Source organism: Larus michahellis, chromosome 8 (genome assembly GCF_964199755.1).
Source record: "Larus michahellis chromosome 8, bLarMic1.1, whole genome shotgun sequence".
NCBI lineage: Eukaryota > Metazoa > Chordata > Aves > Charadriiformes > Laridae > Larus > Larus michahellis.
The window spans coordinates 7,426,265-7,449,272 of record NC_133903.1 but is presented as its reverse complement, the minus strand read 5'-3'; the positions used below and the strand labels follow the sequence as shown (position 1 = coordinate 7,449,272).

At 47.9% G+C, this 23,008-nt stretch overlaps 1 protein-coding gene across 5 annotated transcripts in view; it reads left to right on the top strand.

Annotated features, from left to right (window-relative positions):
• PKD1 (polycystin 1, transient receptor potential channel interacting) overlaps positions 1 to 23,008 on the top strand; it is a 98,702-nt gene that overhangs the window by 19,891 nt on the left and 55,803 nt on the right. For 4 of the 5 annotated variants that reach the window (XM_074597946.1, XM_074597948.1, XM_074597943.1 and 1 more), the window contains exons 2-3: positions 21,616 to 21,687; positions 22,779 to 22,850. In XM_074597946.1, coding sequence (XP_074454047.1) covers positions 21,616 to 21,687; positions 22,779 to 22,850 — 144 coding nt within the window. The remainder of the gene's footprint in view (positions 1 to 21,615; positions 21,688 to 22,778; positions 22,851 to 23,008) is intronic. The other variant, XM_074597947.1, reaches the window with a different exon arrangement.

Genomic DNA, 23,008 nt, shown 5'->3' with positions numbered 1-23,008 from the left:
ACTCTGCTTTAGTGCTGGATTGCACCCTTATAGATGGTGGCTGATTTCAGCAGTGAGTTACGCAGTCCCTGTGCACAGAGTGTGCTTCAGTGAGTTAAGTTGGTAATGTCCTTTTGGATCCGAGAGGAAGAGGGGTGCTATGGAAACGTAACTTGTTATTATTACATGGGAATGAAATTTGTTATTTCGCTCTTCTGCCTCAGTTTGTGATTACACCACAGAGCAATTTTTAGCCTTGGCAAGAAGGTGATTTAACATAAGACCAAAGATGCAGCTTAACTCAGTGTCTATCATAAATCCTGAGAAACGATGATGCCGTCTGAGGCTCGATGTGCCTTGAGAACCAGGCAAATGTTCTTTCTGCCAGCAGAGCTGGCTGATGTAAGGTCTGATTTATGAATGTGATACTTCTTGACATTGCTGCGGTGTCCAAAGATTACCAAGGATGTTTACCGAAACCCTCCAGAGTTCTCCGTATGGAGCCTAAGAAGGGATCAGACTGAATTTGCATGTCCTGCTGTGCCAAGCCTGCTCTTGGTAATCTTCCAGTCTCTGCGGTACTCGGAGCAGAGGCAGTGAACGGTGCTAGCAGGGCGCAGAGCACGGTGGTGCCTACTTCTGCTGCCACACAGCACAGGAGAGCGGGCTGCATGCCTCTGCTTGCTGGGGGCATTCTGTCCATAGTATTTTATTTGGCTTGGCATTGCATGGGTTCACGCTCTTCTTTCCATTTTAAACAAAGCAAATTTACTGGTGGTTTGTATTTACCGCTAACACCCTCTTACACAATCCTTCTCATGGTTTTTTTATCTTCAGCTTATGAAGAATAGGGTAGAGTAATTTTGTATTTAATCATTAAATTGAGACATAGTCTGAGGCAGTTGCCTGAACCTGAAGTGAAGCATCAGCCCCCCCAAAGACTCCTCAGCCAGCACTGTCAGTGTTTCATTTTGAGCAGCGCTGTGCCAGAGAGGGGACTCAACTTTGTGTTTCTGTTTTGCTCAACAAAAAATGAAACAACAACAAAATCAATCTGTTTACAGTAGAAAAAAAATCTGTGAAGTGGAAAGGGTGTGATTTTTTTTTTTTTAAATTGTCTGTGTCTGCTCCAGTGACATCTGCCCTGTTGAATCTCTGAGGGTTCATTTCTCCTTTCTTGGTGTGTGCATTGACAACTGTGTGATGTGCAGTGGCTGTGGGTGTTAGACGTCAGCAAACACCTGTCGTTTAGGTGAATTGTCAGAGGACCTGTGCCTGGGAACTTTGAAGAAAACATGAATTGAGGAAGATTTAAGCTGACTAATCCAAGAAAAGATTTCCGAGAGGAAGAATCATCTCCTGGGGAAAAGCCCCTTTGCTGCAGCTGTTTGAATCTGGAGCAGAGGAGAGACTGGGCAGGCTGCGCTGGGGCAGACCTTCGTCTACCCACGCTCTGCTCCCTGTGAGCCTTCGGCACCTTGGCTCCGCACTGGGTTGCTTTGGTGAGGGGGGCAGGTGGGAGCACCACGGGGGTGCTGAGCCCCTGAGCCACTGTGTCAGTCCCAGCATGTGCTTGCATGGGGAGGAGACAATAATTTGGCAGATTTTACAGTTTGGTGTGCCTGTACATATTGACCTGGGAAAGAAATGTCTCTTAGCTTTGCATAGGAAAAAAGTACACAGTATAGGCTGCTGTTGGTGAGGTTCACCCCTGGGCACAGAGCCAGCACAAACACGGCCCATGAAACCACTTCAGCCTTATTCTGAGGTTTTGAGGGGGACAGGAGTGTTTTGCAGGCCTTGTTCTGGTCTTGTACGCGGGGGAATGCTTAACCCTGGCTAGCTGAACCGCAGCAGTCTTTGCCTGGGACTTCTCACCAGCACTGCAGCACACGGCGTCCTGAGCAGATGCAGAAATCAAACTGCGGACTCTGGGATGTCCCCTGCCTGTTCCTGCTAATATGATTAAGATGTTGGGGGGGGAAAGCATCGCAAAAGCTGCAGGGAAGGGATGCTTGCCAGAAAGAAAGAATAGTTAAAGCAAAAAGGTGGCTGTAGTAGAAGAAAAAATGCTGATTGTGAATCATCAACTGTCCGTGACTTTCCCGCTGTAAAAGGTTGAATGGTCCAGTCTGTGTATTTGTGCTGGCAGTGAGTGATCTCTATAATAACAGCCATACCCTGTTTAGCTTTGCTACTATTTGGAGGATCTGTGCCAGAACTTATTGGAATCCCCCAGGCAGGCATTTAGAAGGTCTTTTAAAATTAGGGAGGGGGCAGTGGGAGCTAAAACCCCTACTCAGTCTCCAGAGAAACTGGCTTTGTTTAAAAAAAAAAAAAAATCCACAGTAAGATGCTGAAGTGTGGTGAGATGTTTAATACGACAGCTTTTAATGCGATCAGGAAAGGAATACCTCCTGCTAGTATTTACAGGTATTAAATCATTAGAAAGATTAGCAGAGTTGTAAGGCCTTTTTTTTTTCCCCCTAGACAGTTTATTCCACGTAATGATGTTTTTAAAACAGGATTATAGGCGTTGGTCCTGTGGGAGAAAGGAGCAGACACTGCAGTGATCCTCTGTTTAACAGATCACTGACGTGACCTGTAGTCTGGAGTGAATGAAATTATCCTTTATGTGATTCTCTCACAACAAAATAAGGCTAAGCGTGTCTCCAATATGTGTTTAATTTGAGGGAGAGACATCCCTTTCCCAAAGTTGATCAAAGAAAGGAGTCTGTAGAAACACGCACCTCCTTGTGAGGATGTGGGTACAGCCAGCCTGTTGCACCAGCTCTGTGCCCACTGCGGTTGGGATAACCGTTCTCTAGGAAGCCGACTGGGACCTCTGAGCCTCAATCCTGTAGGCTATTGAATTGCTGCTGTGATGTTCTCCTATTTTTCCTCAGGCTGAGTTGCAACGGATGCTCTAGAGATACTGTATTCTTGACCTGAGAGCATTTGTGGCTTGTGAACATATATGGATAATATATATGCCAGGACAGGGGATGATGTCTGGCATTAAACTGTGGAAGCTGTGAAGGATCAGGGTATCTTTCCCCAAGGAAGCATGGAAATTCTCCCAAAGAATCACACACCTTCTGCTTTCTCAGCCTGTGGTGGCTTTTGAATGCAGCCCCAGCTTCACCACATTGGGACTGCAGCATGAGGCCTTCTAGGCAGCAGGTAGTAGGAAAAGTCTGCAGTTGCTGAAGGTCTCGTGGGCTGCGATAAAGCAGCACAGAAGCTGTGTTACAGCCAGCAGAGGCAAGCCCAAGAGGGTCTTTGACTGAGCCAGAGGTCAGAGGTAAATAGTTTTCATTGCTCTGGACAGGTGGAGGTCAGTCCATGTCAAGGGGGAGAGTTGAGCTGAGGAGAGCAATGTAAAAGCAGGTTATCTTGAGGTCAGCTGCATCTTTCCAGGATAAGCTGATGACTTTACTGGAGCATTCTTCCAGAGCTCTTTCCAGGGATCTGTTCTTTGGTCTCCACCCCGTACCTCCAGATATGTTGCATAGTGGATTTATCAGCCATTAGTATTTGGCAGAACTGTGGACAGTTTTTCGTCCCAGGCAGATCGTGTTCAAATTTCGGCTGTCTCCTATCTGGAGTTTAAATTTTCCAAGCAATGGGTAGAGAGTTAGATGTTCAAGTCCTGTTTAACCTGTGAGATCCATACCCTTCCCTTCTGTAGCCTCAGGCTCGTATCGTTCCAGCTGTTTCACTGCTTAACATGTCAGTTGTGCCATCTGCACCCTTTGCATGTTGAGCTCTTGGCATCTCTTAATGTACAACACATGGAAACAAGTGGATCCCTGGGGTACATCTGTTGGTTTCAGGGATGAATTTGTCCCATCGCTGCTTGACAAGTTTTGTCCTAAGATTCCCTGTAATTCTTGTGGTTTTGTCCTTTGCCTTTCTTAGCAGGATCATTTGTTGGCTGTTTTGATGGGTTGAGCAGGGAAAGGCCCATCTTCTCTGATGAGGTGATATGACTAAAACCCAGAGTCTAGCTGATAGGGATGCAAAGAGTACTAAAAACAGGATGGGTTCGGAGGAGGACACTGAGCAGACTCCTGTGCACAGTGGTCCAGAAAAGAACCGAAATGTCCATCATCTGGCACACAGTCTGACTTGATGACCTCCACCGTGCTGGCAGCAATATTGGCAGACACTGAGCCTGACAGCCCACTGAAGAAGCACAAAACATGGCCAGTGACCAGAGCAGACCTCCTCTGATGGCTTCTGGGTGATGTGTCTGACCTGGCTGCTGGAGAAGCATCAAGAGAAAGGAGGTTTCCATCTTCATGCTTTTCTTTGAAACTCCCAAGAGGGAAGGGTGGACAGTTTCTGTGGAGTGTGTGGTCAGCTGTCTCTGCTGAAGGCTCTGTGCTTGTACCTAAACCAGGATCAGTTGAGTGATGGAGGATAAGGAGAATGGCAGGGATTCCTCAGCGCATATGTACTCCGATCCCGGCAATGGAGGCAGTGCTCAGGAGAGGAGCAGCCTTGTACAGTTTTCCTCCTATGCTTGTGGTGCCTGTGTCCCCTCTTGCTAAAGCAGCAGAAGGAACTGTCAGCTCTTTCACGGCAACAGCAAAGACACATTCTTCTGGGGATCTTGTGCAGGGGACAAATGGGTTACTGTTTCCCATGCCTGTTCACAAGGTCTTCTAGAGGGGGCAGGTCTGCTGCAGAGCTCGGGGCCCTGCTGAGGCCCAAGCAAGCTGCTCGTTTCCCTTTGTACCTACTTTGGGGCCTCTGAACATCAGCATTTTTTAGAGCAGAAATATTCTGACTGCATCACAGAGACTTTCTAATGCTAAAAGGAAGCAACCCAACCACATGGATTATTAATGCCAGAAACATGCAAATGCATTTTGTACTGGAACCAGCAGGTCTGTATTGGGTTCTAATTGTTTTTTGTTTTCAAAAGGAAGATGTTTAAGGATCTATATTGAACATATTCCAAAAACATTCAGAGTAGAGCCCTCCAACCCAAACAGCCATATTTGAAAAAATACGGGGGAACTCGTATCAGTATCAGCACTGGAACACAGGGATTAAGGAAAGGCCTGTCCTTCGGCGTCTTGTAAACCATTTCCATTTTCTCTCTCTGTCTGTCTGTCCAGTTGCAGAGCAGACTGCCTCTGTTTTTTTACCATGCCCTGTGATTTATGGCATATAACGTCAACCAAAGCTGCTGTTTAATGAATTCCTTGAGCATTTCTGTTCCAATCGGGATTCATGGGCCTGACTTTGAATTATGGTGCCCTTGTGCTAGAGAGATGTTTACAACGGAACAGTAGATTGGAAGCCCTTTTTCCCTGGGAATCATGGAAATACTGTTATCTAAAGCTTCAGAAGGAACTGTGATGCATGGAGACCACCCGAGATGCAGGCCCACCTGCCACCAGGGCACCTCTGCCTCTGGTCAGACTGCACGCCTCCATTTGGTTTAGGCTGCTTAGTTAATCAGGTTTGCTTCCCCCCCCCCCCCGCCCCTTAAATAGAGGAAGCCTCTAGGTTTGATTCTAAATCTCTGTTATTGTTGATTCTAAATCTCTGTTATTGCCCAGCAGACCAGAATGTGAACTACACATTTAGGTAGTTTCTCTGAAAGTGTTTTATTTAGCTAATAGACACAGCAACTCCTGCAGAACTGCTGCCTGGATCCTTTAATGAAACACATATTTAGACATTTAAAACAACAGTCCCAGTTTGTTTCTGTATTTGATAAAATGTATTTGAAGAAGAAAGTCCATTTGGAGGCAAAATATCTGTTTGTCTGTATGTGTGTCTGTGTCTGTCTGTCTGTCTGTCTATCTAATTTCATACCCAGAATACGGTAACACCCAGGGATCCAGGGAGCATGGAAGTGAGCCGGGAAAGGAAAGGGGATGTGCTTTAGGAACTAGCATAGATGATACTTGTTGGTGGATACTGCAGCAACCCTTGGAAGTAGAAGAGATGCTGCAAACCTAAAACCTTGGCTAGCATTTCAGAAGTCACCCCTGATGTTGCACACCCAGCCTGAAACAGAGAGGAGATCAGGGTTTCAGGAGCTGTCATCTGCAGACCCTTCTGCTGGGCTCAGCACCCGATGGGACCCCTGCTGGCACACGGGTCACAGCAGCCTGGTAGCACCTTTCTTTGGGCCATTGTGGAATCTTCAGACTGATGAATAACAAGAGCTTTGCCCTTGTTAATGCTGAGAGAATGTCCCTTCCTGAGGGCCTGCAGGCTTTTCTCTGGTTGCTGTAGCACAAGACTTGTTTCCCTTACGTACTCATTTCACTTCTTTGCTTCCTGCTGCTGGTACAGGCTGCCAAACGTTTTGTTTCTTCCTCCCCCATAGATGTGTCTGCATCCACTGCTGTTTGTGTTCCTGCTTTCCTTTAGAGGCTTTTTTTTGTTGAACGTCAGTTGCATTTTTATCATATTTGGATCCTGTGAGCAAGGGATCACTGCACAGTGCGGGGCGAGGGGGAGGACGCTGCGTGGAAAACATCCCTGTTTAGTCACCAGCCCCACTGCCGTCAGGAGCAGACCAGGTTGGCTGAAGACCAGTGCCCAAAGGGTTTAACCAGCAGACCTGTAGCTTCCCCTCTTCTGCAGGCCATGGTGGGAAGCAGCCAAGCCTCCCTCTGGCTTCTCTGGTGCTCATTTTGCTGTGGAGAGCTGTGGCAAATGCCGCTTTTCAGAGGCGACTGTGAGAAGTGGCCCTTGTCCTTGTATCTCCTGGGATTTTCTTTAATACAAGAATAAATTGGGCACCTGGAAGAAATGTAGACCCCATGCCCAGACAAAATCTCTTGAAAGAGACCTCATAGAGGGGAACGCTTGTTCTCGTGGCCAGCGTCAGCGTGGCAGGGGTGTGGGTCCCCCGGTCTCTGTGGGCTGTCGGGGCGGGAAGGGGAGCAGGGCACCGGGATGGGGCCGGAGCGGAGCCGCGCTCTGGGCTGGAGCCGGACGAGCGTTACATAACGCACCGCTCCGCTCCAGAGACACGTTCAAATGATTAATTGGAGGCTCTGGCAGCCGCTTCCCTGTAATAATATTTTAAACATTACTTTTCCACTGGTCCTTGCCAGCAATCGTTATTTTGCGCTGTGGAGGCTGTAAAATTTCACTTCAAGGATGGGTTTCACTCCCGTTACAAAATGTGTCTGGAATGTGCAGATGTTTCCTTCGGGGAATAGCGAGCCAATCCGCTCTAACACATCATCCCCACGGGGAGGACTCAACGTGCTAAGCAGCCCTATTCACAAAATCACAAACAAACACACACACACACACACACACACACAGAGCCCTGTAGAGCTGTACCCGGGCCGGGCATGTTGCTCAAAGCCCTGTTGATGTAAAAAGCCCAACGTCTCGGCTGGAGCTACAGAAGAGCTTTGGTCTGGGCTGCTGTTGGGCTGGAGGGACACATGTGCTGGTCGCAGAGAGGTCCCACTCTGCAGCCCACGGGAGCTGTGCATGTTGTTATTGCAATCAGCTTTTAGACAGTGCCACATATTGCTGTTTTCTGGAGACGGATTGGAAGAACTATGAAAACTTTGGCTTACTGGGTGCAAAATAACATCCTGCAGGTATCCAAGGGTTGTGCATGCCAAGGACAAAGATGAGCGCTGTAGATGCGCCAGAGTTAGAGAAAATGGAGAAATGGGATTTAATTGAACAAAAAAAAAGTTTGCATAGAGTGCGGAGAACACTGAAATATGCTTTTTATGGAACAGTCAGTTTATGGAACAGATGGGAGCCCCAGCAGTTGGGACTTCAGATTAAGACTGTAGCCCTCCCTGAGGAATATCGTACGGGGCTGGTCCTGTTCTTGTAGGAGGATCCAGGAGATGGCTCTTCTTTTTCCACTTGTGTAAATTTCTCTTTCAGTGTCATCATTACTGCAGGTGATGGGAGAACAAAGCTGTTAGGGGCAGCAGGTCCTTAAAGAGGACCCTTTAAAGGGGTTGTCTGTCTTGCATGCAGGGATAAGTGCCCAGAGCAGATTTGCTGTTAAGTGCTCCTGGAGTCCTCCCACTCTGCCTGCTCCCCTCTGCTCTGAGCCTTGTGCCTCCTGCACAGCTGTTCCTATGTCTGCAGGTCAGGATGCCCAGTCTTTTGGGGATGGGTGCTGTCTTTCTGCAGCTCCGGGTGGTATATCTGGACTGTCTTAATCTGTGTCAAGCTGTGTTGCATGAAAACCTGCCTCTAGTGTTGTGAGAGCATTTTGGGCCCATAACATCTCTAGGGAGAACCTCATTTGAGGTGCTAGATAAATTTTGGTGGTGGGGTCTGCCTTGATCCTGATGTATTAATCAATGTACAGGGCTACCTTGACTTATCCCCTGCATAAAAACCAAGTGGGGCCTGGAGGAGCAATGAAGGCAGTTATGGAAAATAAATATACAAGATACAGTACAGGGCAACGTTGATAGCGATGAGTATGGACTGAGAGCTCCAGCCCATCAAACACTGATAAGCAAAAGAATGCAAGGAAAAGTGTGGCTAGCAAAGTTGAGAAGAATAAAGAGTTTTTGAAGTACTGGTAACAAAAGGAATTAAATGGTACTGGTCTGTTAATAGATGGACATGGTCAATTTATCAATGAAAATACAGAAAATGCAGGACTGTTCAGTAAATATTTCTGCTTTCTATTTGGAAAAAAGCCAGGTGATGTATTTGTATCATATGAGGATGATGAAACACTTTCCACTCCAACAGTAACTGAAGAGGATGTTAAACAGCTGCTATTAATGTTAGACCTTCTTAAACTAGCAAGTTCAGATATTTTGCATCCAAGAATTTTAAAAGCTCTGGCTGAAGAGCCCTCTGGGCTATTAATGTTCACTTTTAGTGGGTCTTTGGGCAGTAGGGAAATTCCCGAGGACGGGATCAAAATGAACGTGGTGCCAGTGTTAACAGAAGGTAAATGGGATGGTACAAATGTTTGTTAGCCTGGTGTCCAGATTTTCTAGCCCAAGGAGAAACAATACAGTGCATGGCATGGACATTAGCTAGAAGTTAACGGAAATAGTGTAATTAGTGGCAATCAACGTGGAAAATTCACTTACGGAAAATAGATCTCATGAACCTCTGCATTTTAAGTAAGTTTACAGATGGAGTAGATGAAGATGTTGAAGTTGATGTAATACACATATGACTTCTGTAAGGTATTTGACTCAATGTCACATATATTTGTCAGAAATTGGAATGAAAAAAATCAGCACTACATATACTAAAGCGATTAAATACTGGCTTCAGAATATAAGAATAAACTGGAGTCACCATGAAGAGCTGTGTTGCAGTGAAGTCTTGAAGATTGATTGCTAACTGCCTCCCTAGTGTATTTGTCAACAGATTGGAGGAAAACAAAAAACATTAGTGATGCTGTACTGAGAGCGCCAAAGCACAGAGGAGGAAACGGAGTTCTGCTTTGGTTGGAGACTTGGTTATAGAAAGGAACAACGCTGCTGCCCAGTGTAAGATCGTACATCTGGGACCAAGGGAGGCTGGCCTGCTGTGTAGGATGAGAACCTTCTCCTGGAAGGCAAAGACTTGGCTAGGGGAGGTGTGGTAGTTGAGTGTGCGATGAAGGATATGGCCACCAAAATGATTAGTGCAACCCAGGGATGTGTAAGCAGGGGACTGTGGAGCAGAGGGGTTGTATTTCCTGGTGTCCTCGCTTCATGGAGATAGGGATGCCCTAAAGAATCCAACCAAAAGCGTATCGGAAGGTCTGCCTCCTGTGAGGCAGCTGGTGCATCAGCGAGAAGGTGGTAGGTGACTGCAGTGTGGGGAGTATTTCTGGTTAAAACTAGGAAACATAATAGAAGGACCCTTAGTTTATTGGACAGGTGGAGTGAATCCTATACGTGGGAACTCAAGCTAGGCAAGTTCAGACTAGAAATAAGCCTGACTAACCCTGCAACAGCTTACCAAGGCCAGCGATGGCTATCCCATCCCTGGGAGTCTTTACATGGAGATGGGAACGTTCTCTAGAAGGATGGGGAACTGCTTGCTTAGGCTTCACGCAGGACCCAACTGTGACGAGCCCTATGGCTTGCAGCATGGGATTTGTTGGGATGAACGATCGTGTTAAAAATCTGTGAGTTATTCTCCTTAGTCTTTGTTAGTGCAAGAAGCAGACTGCCAAAAGGGAAAGGTTAGTAGCTTTGTGTCCTATCCCCCCTTTTTCCAAACTGGCTCATGTACTGGGTAGGTCCCAGGGCTTCAGAACATCTGGAGAGCCTGTTCCTCACTAAGGAGACCACAGAAAGCAGACATAACATCAGGATTGCAAGGAAAACACAAACCGGATTGTGCTGCAGCCGTGGTTTGGCCAGGTCTTGGGTCCTGAACATGATGCACTTTTCTTTTTGCTCCAGGCTCCCCTGGTTTGTGGATTTTCTGTCGCAGGCAGTGGGCTGTGAACTCTGTGGTTGTGCTCAGCATCGTTGTTTTCACAGAGCGAGACCATTTACTTTGTGCTATTTTTAAGCTTATCAAGTGCTAATGTGACTGCTGCAAATCCCAGAATTTTCTCTCTGGAGAAGAAGAAAATAAGTAAGGGGCTCAGCATCTCTCCAGCACAGGCTGTGCTGCAAAATGTTGCTGAAAGTTGCTCTCCATTGCTAATAACGTGCTGCCAGACCTGGACTTAGTTGAGTCTTCCTGGTCTTTATTTGTCCTTTTCCCCGTTTCTGCTATTTTTAGTTAGCAGCCCATGCTTTGAGCTGAAGGGTGTCGGTGAGAGCCTGGAACAGGGAATCTCTTAAATAAAAAGAAATGTTGTTGGTGTAACATATCCGGAGATGAAAATCACTTGACAGACAGGGCAAAAATACACATAAAAATGTTTTTCTTAAGCAACCACCCAGGAACTTGGAAAACTTGCTCATCTGTTAGAGATTGCTGTTAGCTAAAGGTCAGACAAATTTGTACTGTCAACTCCAAAAGGGAAAGCGTTTGAGGGAGTGTTATCACCCGTGGGAAGTGACTGTTGAGATCTAGCTATGGGGCCAGCTTTACCAGGGGTGGGTAGAAAGTTGGGTCCATTCCGGCACCAAGGTGTTGGAGCCTACGGAGCCAGGCTGGTGGCACCTCCAGGTCATCTCCGCTGCCCATGTCCTGCAGGAGGTACAGGCTGGCGAATTTTGGAGCAGGACTTGGGGGGCTGGAGCTCAAACTTTGCAAATGACTGAGGAGGAAATGGGTACAAAATCTTTCTGTTAGATCCGCTCGCCTTTGTGCTGCTCTGACAGCAGAAGGTCTGAAGCAGGGAGCGTGTTGTGCTCACCCAAGACTGCTCCGACACCTGGAGGGATAAAGGGACACGGTGACACTGTCCCTCAGCCGCCTCGTGGCGTTTGGCCGTGAGACCTTCCCCATCTGTTCTCACACTGTTGATCCAGGGTGCCCCATTCGTGTCCACTTTACCTGCCATGCGTGGGTGGCTTTGGCTGGTTGATGATGTTACTCCTAAATCCTCAGGCCTTCATGAACCCCCATAAAGGCAGTGTTTTGCTGCCTCGGGGCTTTGTTTTCCTCTTGTTTGTGCGCTGACAGTGCCGTGTAGTGCCTGACAACGTACTGACTGTTCTCCCAGTCGGAGAAATGAGAGAAGAATTTCCTAACTGTTTGAAAAAATTACTTTTGATCTGATACTTCCTTATCAGTCTCACTCTCTCTCAGCTGGCGTGCACCCTGAATTCAACTAGGAAATGGCATTAAGTTTTTTACCAATCTCCTCAGGGCATTTCAGATGATCAAGCAGTCCCTGGTTCACAGCTCTTGTGCAGTATGGATGCCCAAGTTGTTCCACTGTTCCTTTTGGGATACAAAACACGGATGCCCCAGAAGGTTTCCAGGGAACATGCTATGCAAATATTTTGTCATACTGTGTCAGTGTTTGCAAACTGGACGTGTGCTTTGGAGAAGACTTTCCTGGAGTTCTCTGCATCTCTTGGCTTCAGCTCCTGTATCAGCTTAGCAACGTATCGCTGCTGTTGGTTCAACAGCATCCAGAGCCCCCTGCATCCTGTGAACATCGCCTGTGGCTCTCGTTTGTTGTGTATAGCAGAACTTACGGTGCTGGGGAAAAATGGCATTGTGCTTTTATTATTTCTCACAGAGAAATGGTATCCCTAGAGGACAGCTATCCAAGCAAAGGGCTTGGATTATTGGCTTATTAAAATAAATACAAATAGAATAATAAAAAAACAGAACCTGAAGATTATCTACTCCATCCCCTGCCCAAGCCATGAATTAATATCAACAATCCCTAAACATTTATTGAAAACTCTTTACTTTCTGTGACAAAGATTAAATGCTTAGTAGCTCAGCTGTGTAATTCCTAAATTACAGTTTACAGAGGGCTCACTTTTCGTGGTAAAATAAAATATCACTGGGCTCTGAACATGCTGACTTGGAAACACTCTGGGTTTTCAAGAGGCCAGAGCTGGGCATTGAAAGAGCTGTGTGTCGGCATGCAGTGCCACAGGACCTGGGGGCTCCCTGGACAGATGCTTTTTTGGGGGAAAAGTGGATATCTGCATGTAAAGTGGTTGGATTTGGGCTACAGGCATCTAATATGGTCTGCTTGAGCTCTGCCATATGTGCTGGGAAGATACTTGCTTTTATAGCGTCTTTGGTTTCTTTGCGAACTTTCCATGAAACAAATGTATATTTGCAGGGCTGACATTTAGCTGGATGAAACTGCAGACAGCTTGTTTATGTGCAGCCCTAATTATGGACATTAACTTTATTTAAATATTTGGGTTGCTGCTTTCCTAAGCTGAAGGTCTTCCCTGTTCTCATCTTTTAGTGTGATGTTGCAGAGGCAGAGCAGGGCTGGGTGATGCCTGATGTTTGAAGCCTTATTTTATTCCACATGAAATCATCTCTTGGCAATGGAGGGGAGGACCATGTCCAGCGCCAGCTCAAGTCAATGCTGGCTCCTGGTCACTCTAGTGGCTCAGAAGGTGGGACCTGGGCTGAAAAGCCTCTCTGATAATGGTGGCCATCCCTGTAGCCAGCTCCTTGGCCCCCTGGAGTGCCTTGCAGAAGCTCTTGCTGACCTCCACAAGCACAGGAGGCCCCTGGTGACTCCCTAGTGCCCTCCTTGCCTTTGGCTCCATTGTTTTGGTGGTGGGAATGAGGAGATGAAGTCAGTGGCAGTCTAAGAATAACTTGTAAAATGAGCCGTGCTGCGGGTCCCTGCGCAGACAGCAGTGCTCCGGTTCCTGGGAGCCTCTTGTGTGAAAAAGCCCCCACCCAGCCCTCCTGGCTGGGGAGGAGCGGGATGGAGCGCATGATGCCATTGCCTATGAGCCAGCCCTGCCAGAACATGACGTCACTTCATGAGGTAACACGTCCCCTTTGTTCGAGTGGCTTCATCCCTGGTCTGACTTTATAACCATATTTGGGAAAGTCTGCAAAAAGCTGCTGGCTGCGGGGATCCAAGGAGCTGCTCTTTGAGTCTCAGCTGCACTGCAGACAGCTCCCACCTGGAGGGTTGTGACTCCCTGGACGTGGTTGGGATGCTGTGGCCATGGTGGGGATGCCATGGCTGCAGTGGGGATGCCTGGCCGAGGCATCGGTGTCCTGGGTATGGTGGGGATGCCCTGGCCACCGTGGAGTTGCCCTGGCCGTGCATCCTGCAGATTCACACAGCCTCACCTCCTCTGTCTGCTCTGGGGATGGGCCACGGGTACAGGAGCAGAGGGAGTGTGGGCTAGCAGCAGCTCGGTAGGGACTGCCGTGTCACCTGGAGTGTCCCAAGCTCTCAGGTCAGTCTCCTGCAGGGTTCAGGGATCAGTCTTTCCCACATTGCTTGAACCACAGGTTCTCACAGCCCTGTTTGCTCAGGCACCAGCAGGGATGTAGACACCCACTGCCCGGCTTCAACCCTGAGCTCACCCGCTCTGCCAAGAGCTAAGGGAGTGTTTTACACCTCCCTGTGGGCAGCCACCTGCCTTTCAGAGGAGTCGTGAAGAACCTGTGGCCCCAACCCAGCAAGAATAATAGGATTTACTCCTACAAATCTGAGGGTCACTTTGTGCTGGTGCTCCAAGAGAGGCTTGTGGCAGGACAGTGCAAGGCTGTGGGATGGGGAAGGAGCATTGCTTCATTCCCATTGCTCAGAGGGGAGCCCGTGATGGAGTGACCTGCTCATGATCCTGCATTGGAGCTTGGAGTTACATCTGGGTCTGCTTTGTGTCAAACCCAACTGTCTCCTGGCACAGCTGCCTTGCAAGGGCATATGAGAAAGTGCTTTGTAGTTCTCCCAGGAGAGCACAAAGTGTACAGAACATTGCAAAAATGCTTGTATCCTTGCCTTATATTTTCATATCAACAATTATGATTTTGCTGTGGGAAGAAAAACACTTTAGTTTTTAGATGAATATTTGTGAAAAAGTCTTTTGGGGCAAATTCCTTAGAGCGAGCTAAGATTTGGGCCAGCATTTGAAACTCATAAATTCAAAATGAACAAATAAATTGTCATCGTGCTGTGACAGCCTGGGGGAGACTAGGGTGCTTGCCACCATCTGCCAGCCCCAGCGTGCAGTTCTCTGCTCGGGACTTGCTCTCAGCAGCTGCCGGTGTCTCTGGTTGAGCCTTTCCCTGGACAACCCTCCATCTGTGCGTTTGCTCCCCGACAGCCTTGCTGTTTTTTGGAAACTGATCTCTGCAGTGGCGTCCCCGGCCACACGGATGAAATGCAGCCTCCTCTGGGCTGGGATGCATCAGTTCACAGTGACCCACTGCTACATGGCTCTGGGAAAGAAAGGGGTGAAACCCACCAGCAAAAGGCCCCTCTTTGTGTTGCGCTGCAGCTCTTGGAGGTGATGTGTGGTGGAGCTGGAATCCCTTTGCCTTGGAAAATCCCTGCTTCGGTGTGATTGAAACCAGTAGCTGGTGATGAAGGTCTCCATATGCTGTTGCCCTCCTGTCTGTGCTGAAAGCCTGAGAGCTCATTGTGTAGGAGAGCTGTTGAGACTGTTCCTCCCAGCCTGCCAGCCAGGGTGTCCCTGCACCTAGTGCAGGACGATGGCGTTGCTCCACACACCCAGCACACAGAAAAATCTGTGGTTTTTCAGGTTTCTGTAGCCACTGTGGCAAGAATCTCTATTCCCCCCTCTGCACACAAGCACTGTTACTTCTACTGTGCTTCCTAGGAGAGGTGCAAGCCAAAAGACAAAGAAAAAAAGGAATCAGTTCAGCAAAAACCTGTAATTTTTCCTGGCTCAAGCATGCAAAAACACATAGGGTTTTTCCTCCTCTTTTCTGGAAAGTCTATTATGTACGTCAAGCAGTATCAGCACAGCACTGCTGCATGAGGCACCGTGGTGCCATTTATTCCTGGAGACTAGAAAAGTATTTGCCATGGTAACTCATAAGACAGCATTTTGGCTGTGCAGGCGACCTCTCAAGCAGTCTGCTGAGAGCATCCAGGGCTCTGGAAGCAGTGGGCTTCGTTGTGTCTCACAAGCCATCTTACATGTCCCTCTGTCACTTGTCCTCTCTTGGTTGCAAAGTGTGGAATGGTGCAGCCTGGCTTTTGGTGAGGGTGAGAAATGGGAGCATTGCTGGGCTTTGCTCGGAGCATCGCTGGGCACCCGCCGCTGCCTGGGTGTTTTCTGTGCCTCAGTTTGCTGCTCACTTCGGTCGTTGCCTCTCCTCCCTGGCTGCTGCAAGGCTTTAGCCATGAGCACTGCCAGGGTCAGTGCACCTTCGTATTCTTCGGTGCGTGTTTGGACGAAGCTTGTGGAGTTTGTTGAGATCAGAAAGGGGGAACTGTTTCCACTGGAAGATGTGCTTGGGAAGGAGAGGACTCAGGCAATCTGGGAGAGTCTCTGGAGTCATTAGTGGGGCAGAGGAGATAAATAAGAACAATTAGTCAGTGTTCACAGTGCAGAAAATTAGGCAGTATCCAATGAAGTGATGCCTCTAACAGGTTTCAACAAACCAAAGAAAGTACTTTTTTTGTAAAGCACGTGAATTACAGAGCTTGTTGCTGTAGGTTTTTGTGGAGCCCAGGCTGGCTCAGGAAGGGGTGGACGGTGTCATGGAAGATCAGTTTGTTGGTGACTGTTAAATCCAACAGTCTGATGCTGTCTCTGGCTCTGAACATCCTCTGTTGCTGGCTGCCAAGAGCTGGGAAGTGTGTTGGGGAAGGATCGCTCACTGGGAGCTTTGCTCATGCATCTCCCCCAACACCTGATACTGACCACCATTGGGGATGGGATGTGGGGCAGGATGGACCCTTAGTCCCAGGGACAGAGCTGTTCCTATGGCCCTGCATCCACTCCTGCTGTTAAAACACAGTTTCTGGACCAAAATGGGACCCATCCGTGTCCCCAGGACTCATAGTTTGGTCACACGAACATGAGGCAGACTCCATTTCTGGGGGTTCTGTCCTGGATGAGGGAAGACTGTGTGACTGGTGGAGGCTTGTGGGGAGAGCCTAGGCTGGCCGATCTGCAGGGAGAAAGTGATTTTCCCCAAAGGACAGGGTCTCTCCATTGCAGATGCTCCATGTACTCACCCTGTGTGTTCTGTTGGGCCAGACCAGCTCAGGAAGGTGGGCTGGAAGGTAGAAAAGCTTTTCCCTTGCCGACAAACTGCACCCAGCAGCCTGGAGGGTGGATGCTTTATCCCTGCTGCACTGCTGCAGGCCCCTTAGTAGCCACTGTAGAGGCTCCTGTGCAGACTCGGGATGGAAATATGACTGTACCCAAGCCACCATCTTTCCCTAGCACCTCTGGAGCTTCACTGACCCACAAAAATTTTAGCTTTTATTGTGTCTTACAGACCTGGAGGTTCTTTTCTACTGAACTACTGCAGCTCTCCTCTCTGCACAGACGCTTCTCTCCGTCTGTGGATGCTTTTCCCATTACTGTTCTGGCTGGGCTCCATGCACCAAAAGGGCTGGGGAAGGCACAAGCCAGCACTGCCCCCCCTTCCCTTCCCTCCCTTTTTTGTGAAATGAAGGCAGAGCGGGCCCACAAATGACATAATGAGAGCATGACATCAGGCTTGGCAGGCGGAGGCGTGCTATACTCTGCTCAACATTATATGTTCTGTGGAATTAAGTAAAAAACAGCAGTGCACCAAAAAAAGCCTGTCCACCACAGCGCTGCAGAAATAAACCCCTGGCTGCCCTGGGCTCGCAGCTGTGGGGCCGTGGAGCCTGTCTGAGCATCGTGAAGGGACAAAACTCTCCTGCCTGCTTCCATCAGCAGCTGGTGGAGGGCAGCAGCTAGGCGAGAGCACGCCAGAGCTCGATGCTTTTTAACCCCAGAAGTTATCTGATTCCATCGGCAGGAGATCTCACTGGCGGTGTTTGTGACTGATCCATCCTCAACACTCTCCGTGAGATGGGCTGCTGTTAGCCCTGCGGTACGCATAGTTCTGGAGAGGTTCAGTGGTACACCCAGCATCACACAGGGAGGTGGTAGCAGAGCTGGGATGGAGCAGAAGGCTCCCAAGGCTCAGGTTGGTGCTCTCATTACCAAACGTTTCCTTATCCAAAACTTCACCTTCCCCCAATGACCAGCTCCACTTCCAGAAGTTTTTGTAAAACTTCTTGTGCTAGGCATGTAAGTTAAACATCTGAGTGTTTGTTGGGGCACTTAGGGAGCTGCAAGGGGAGCTCTCTGTAACGCATCTTTCACGTGCTTGTTCTATGCCAAAGTTGGTGGGTTTTGGTGCCCCTTGTCCCACAGAGATCTATGAAGAAGTGGGCCAGCCCTCCCAGGCTCCTCTGGTGTTAAACAGCTCCATTTTACAGGTGTGGAAACTGAGGCAGGATCAAGAAGTTGTGACTTGCCCATAGCTGCCCTTTCCAGGCAGCACAGTGTGTTCTCAATATTCCCCATGGCACAAATAAGCTAAATTTTTCTTTCTTCTCATGGAGAGGGCAGCAGTCTGTGTGCGCAGTGCATTTCAATGGAGAGCCTTGTTTTCTGCTGGCTTCAGCTCTGCTTTGAACCTGCTCCGAATTTCCTCCAGCCTGGCAGTGGGCTGGGAAAATACAGTCGTGGCAGTTTGTGGCACCAAGAGCCTGAGCTCTGTCCCACAGCTTTTGCATTGGGTTTTATTGCTCAGTATTTCCTGATTATTTTTTTTCTGCAGCCTAGCTTGGTTCACAGCCATCTTTCCCATGCCAGGAAGGCATAATATGATTTTCCATACAAGTTGGAGAGGGACCAGTGGGAGAAGGCAAGCAGGCGGCTGGGAGCCCAGCTCGCTGACTCGTGGCTGGAGGTGGCAGGCGCTGGCATCTGCCACAATTCCTCGCTTCTCCAAGGTGTCCTGTCAATAGGAGCTTTGCTCCCCTTGCAGACTCTGCACCAAAATGTTCTAGGGATGTTGAAAGCTGGGAGGTTTTATACCGGTTCCTCATCAGATCATGAAGGCAGGGGTAGAAAACAGCAAGGGAATTGTGCTCTGGTTTTATGTACCCGTGGGTTGCCATCCAGTGCCTGGTCTGGATGGAGGACAGCAGCTTCTCTGCAGGTCCTGAACGGGAGTTCAGGCTGTGGAAGACAGAAGGTGGGAGCCAAGGTCTTGGGATCCCTTGCAGAGCACATGAATTGTAGTTAAGTGACATAGTGTCAGGGTATAGACAGAGCTTGGATTAATTATAACCTCCGGGGGTTCAGAGCGTCTCTGAAGCAGCCTTACCTGGGAACTGAGCCCCAGCTTTCTTCTCTGAAGCCCACTTGTGGAGCTTGTCTGTGTGCTGGGCTGTGGGGTCAGTGTTACTTTGGATGACAGTAGGGAGTGCCAGATAGATGGATGAGCTCAGATGATAATATCTGGCAGCATCAGCTTGGTGATGCAGTGTGCAGAATGACAGCCAAATTGTACTGTCAGGAGAAGAGGAAAAAGGCACAGGAGCCCTCTTCAGCCCTTCTGCTGTGATGCTGTGGAGTGTCACTGGGGCAGGACAGTGCAGAGACACCCTCACCAGCTGTCCTGGCCGTACAAAGCAGCACAGTCCCTTGAGCAAATCAGAAGGTTGAGGCTTGTCACTTATTAGTTTATGGGGGACAGCTCTTCCTGGCCCTTCCTGAACAAAACCCACTGGCCGCAGGCAAAGCAACAGGCATCCTGTACCCCTTGAGTCCCCGCGGGATCACTGGTGTTCACCAGGAGCTCCTTCCCCCATGCGTGCCGCTCAGCAGGCAGTGACATCTAGTGTCAGTCCAACACACTGTGTAAAAGCAGCACTGCGTGGGGAATTACTGCCTGTACTTGCATTTTACATGTTTGTTGAGGCTGGTGGGAGCAGCTCTGCCACTCTGCATCTTCCTGGAGCAGGTACGAGGTCACAGTCATTCCTGGTCCTGCTCTCGGGTAGGAATGGAGCTGGCTGTCCCCTGGGAGTTGAGGATTTGGCATCTTAGCCTTCACTTATCTGACGTTTAAAAGCCTTCTCTGAGATGAAATGTCAATATTTGTAAAGGGCTGGGGAAGGCTCAGGACCAACCCCTCTGTGCCTGGCACTGTGGCAGAGGGATGGAGAAAAGCAGACCTGCCCTGCTGGAGTTCTTCCCTTCCTACTTGGGAAGCAGCAGGATGGGAGAGATGGAGAAAAAGCTGCAGAGGAGGCGGCTGGGCTCGGGGCTGACTGTCCCAGTACCCTGTGTGGCTTGGATGCCTGCTTACTGATTGTGCCGTCTGTGATGCTGAGAGCTTCACCCTGCCCTGCGCGCTCTCTTCTCCGTGCAACCAAGCAGCACTTTGGAAGAGGCTCTTTGAAATGCCAAAGCCCTGATTTTCTAGCAGCAGAATGGTTTGTTTTGGAGGTCTCTCCTGTCTGGGTAAGGAGCAAGAAGGCATCAGAGCTGAAACACCATTTCCTTCTGTCTTGGACTTGAGGTGCTGCCTAAAAAATAAATGGGTTATTTCCAGGTATTTAAAAGAAGAGAAGTGGTTTTACTGGTCTCCCCATAAGGTAACTGGTTGGTGGTCTGGTCCTTTCCAAAACTGGTCAAGTAATGGAAGGAGGTGCAGAGGCAGGGGAGTACAGTTTATAGAAAATGCTCAAGGAAAGGTGGAGGAGGAGCCTCCCTGAGGAAGGATCTGACCTGGCTGGCAGCAGTTGGATTCCAGCCCAAGCTGGTCTTCCGTGTTTGTCTTGTAAGTGGGAGCTGGAAACGGGTTTAGAGGTGACTTTCATGTCTCCTGTGCAGAATGTGACTCCTGTGTGGTCTGTGTCCCTTCAGCAAAGGATGCTCTGTATTCTTTTAACTATTGTCCCAGCTACCTCGAGAGAAAAGAACATTGGCTTGGTCAGATACTTCTGCTAGCATCCTTTTTTTAAATGTATTTGTTGAGCTTTTATTTTGCACATTTCTTGGACTTCTTTATTGATGTTGCTGGTGAACTCTTCTGAATCCACTCTCAACTTGGCAAAGAACTCCTGGACAGCAAAATCAGGGAAAATAAGCTCAAACCTTTTAAAGAGACATCCATCCCTCTTACTTATCCCCAGAGATTCCTGGAATCATAGGTAATTTTCCTGCCAGTTTGGCAGAATTCTTTTCATTCGGGTAAATTAGGTTTAAATGTCAGATCAAACCAAGAATTTATTGATTAGGGGATAAAATTAAGAGGTGAGACAGCAAGGAGAAATTATGGGAGATGCTTTTAGGAAAAAAGGTGAGAAAGGAGGTGGGCAGGGGAACGTCTCTGTTGACACAGCACGGCTGCGGCTGTAGTGAATCCAGCCCTGTCCGCCTCCATAGCGCTCTGCCAGAAATCCTTGAAGGATAATAACCATTGCATGGGCTCGGAATAAGTATTTTGATGCTGCTAAAAGAAGGTTTTGGCCAAAGGAGATTCATCTGAAACCAAAGAGTGAAGTTTATTGGGAACAAGTGGAGACTGATCAGTGAAACTTTCACTTCTTAGCCGAGTGACATTTTAAAATTGAAAAAGAGGGCATGGGGTGAGGAGAGAGAGCTGGACTAGAGGACAGAAACAATTTTGTTTTGGATGAGTTGAAGACTATTGGCGATTAGAGATTTTTTTAAAACAGTGTTCTTTTTATAAGGACAATCTAACCTGATTTTAAGTGGAAAATATTCTTTGTTACTTCTTCTTTCCTTTCAAGTTTTTCCAAAGAGAGACAGAGAGATCTTTAAAATGTAAAAGTTGAACGCATCAATTGTGTAATTAATGATCAGTTCTTTGGCACTAGAAATGGACTTGGAAGTTCCTCATAATTTTTTCTCTAAGTTAATTACTACTTTAGTCTAAATTATTTCTTAATTACTTCTTTGAACATACATTAGACTTGAATATTTTTTTAGAAGGATACATCAAATTTAGTGATACATTTGTCATGGCTGTAATTACTCTAGATACGCTGCAGAATGGTATGTGTATAATGATAGTCCTAAACTCTGTCTACACATTATACAAAGCTTTGAGCAGCAAATTCTTTACAGCTGGGAAAGGTGTTTTGTTCAGCTGGGAGAAAAGCTCCACTTCAACGCACCAAAACCTTCCAGGCTGGAGTTGGATGGAGTTTGGAGAGGGGCTCTTCTAAGGTCTAGTAATGGAGGAATGACAAAATGAAGTTGAATGAAAGCTGAAAATTGTGTTTTCTTTCTCTAGGGATCTTTCCAATAACAAGATTGGTGGTTTAGATGTTCAGATATTTGAAAGTCTGACTTCTCTGGCAAAACTGTAAGTACACACTGTGCCCCTTACTGCACGTTTGAGCTGGTACCTAGAATGTATGCTTGTGTTTCATAAATTAGCCGCTTTCTTGCTCGACCCTCATATGTTGAGCACCAGATAGATGTGTCCATGGACTCCTTCCTCAAGGCATTTAGCTGCACAGTCCAGTGATTTGCTTATTGGCATTCAGAGAGTCGGGCAGTATTTGACCTGCTGTACTGATAGATGGAGAGGAGATCAAGGCAAGGGAATGAGATTTGTCACAAGATGTGTGCTAGTACATGGAAAATTATGATAAAGCTGTCGTGTCCAAATCCCACTTATCTTCTGAGGGAATTGGGTACTGAGTCTGAGGGTACTTTGAGGAGCCCAGCACTAATGGGGCAAAGGCCCGATGTCCCATTGCTCACCACACCCTGATCTGTCCCAAAAAGTGCCCAGACTCTGTGTGGACCAGGAGAAGAAGAGAACTTTGACCATTAGCAAACTCACTGGTTCAGCTGCTGATCAGTTGAGTTTGCACTGTTAACTGCTGATGGTTCGTAGAGAAGATCAACTGTTTTTTGAAGAAAAATTGGACTGACAGATCAAAAAAGGCACCAATACAGCCAAAAACCAAAAGCAAAACCTGCTTTGGTGGTTCAAGCTGAGTAGCTGGCAGCCTGGACAACCTGCCATGTTTACATTTCAAAAATATCCTTTGAGGAGGCCTTATGGAAGGACTTGGAGCACTGGAACTGGACTTGAGCATGGGAACAGGCCACCTAGAGAGGTTGTGGAGTCTCCGTCCTTGGAGATACACAAAAGCAGTCTGGACGTGGTCCTGGGCAGCCCACTCTAGGTGACCCTGCTTGAGCAGGGGATTTGGACCAGATGACTTCTAGAGGTCCCTTCCAACCTCAACCACACTGTGATTCCATGACTTAATGCCTGGCTGGCCATTTTGCTGTTATATGTATGTGGCTTTTGAGACTCAAGGTGTTCAGAGGGTAACTAGTACCCAAGCAGAGCTAGGGACAGAGGGTGATCCTGTATGTTGGCCAGGAAGTTGTTACCAGCATGATGAACTTTCCTTTTAATTTTCCCTCTTTTTGCAGAGATATAAGCCACAACAAGATTTCTACATTAGAAGATGGAATATTTGATAATTTATTTAATTTAAGTGAAATGTAAGTTCATCTTCTTTGTCTCCCAGTTCTTTCTTTAGACCTTTCCTTGAAACAGCTCTTCCCTTCCCAGTTGGGTGGGATGCAACACTCTCTTGGGGAGATCTGCGGCACGTACCCAACCAAGCAGCTGCTTTTTGGACTCTCCGGTTTCTTCCTCA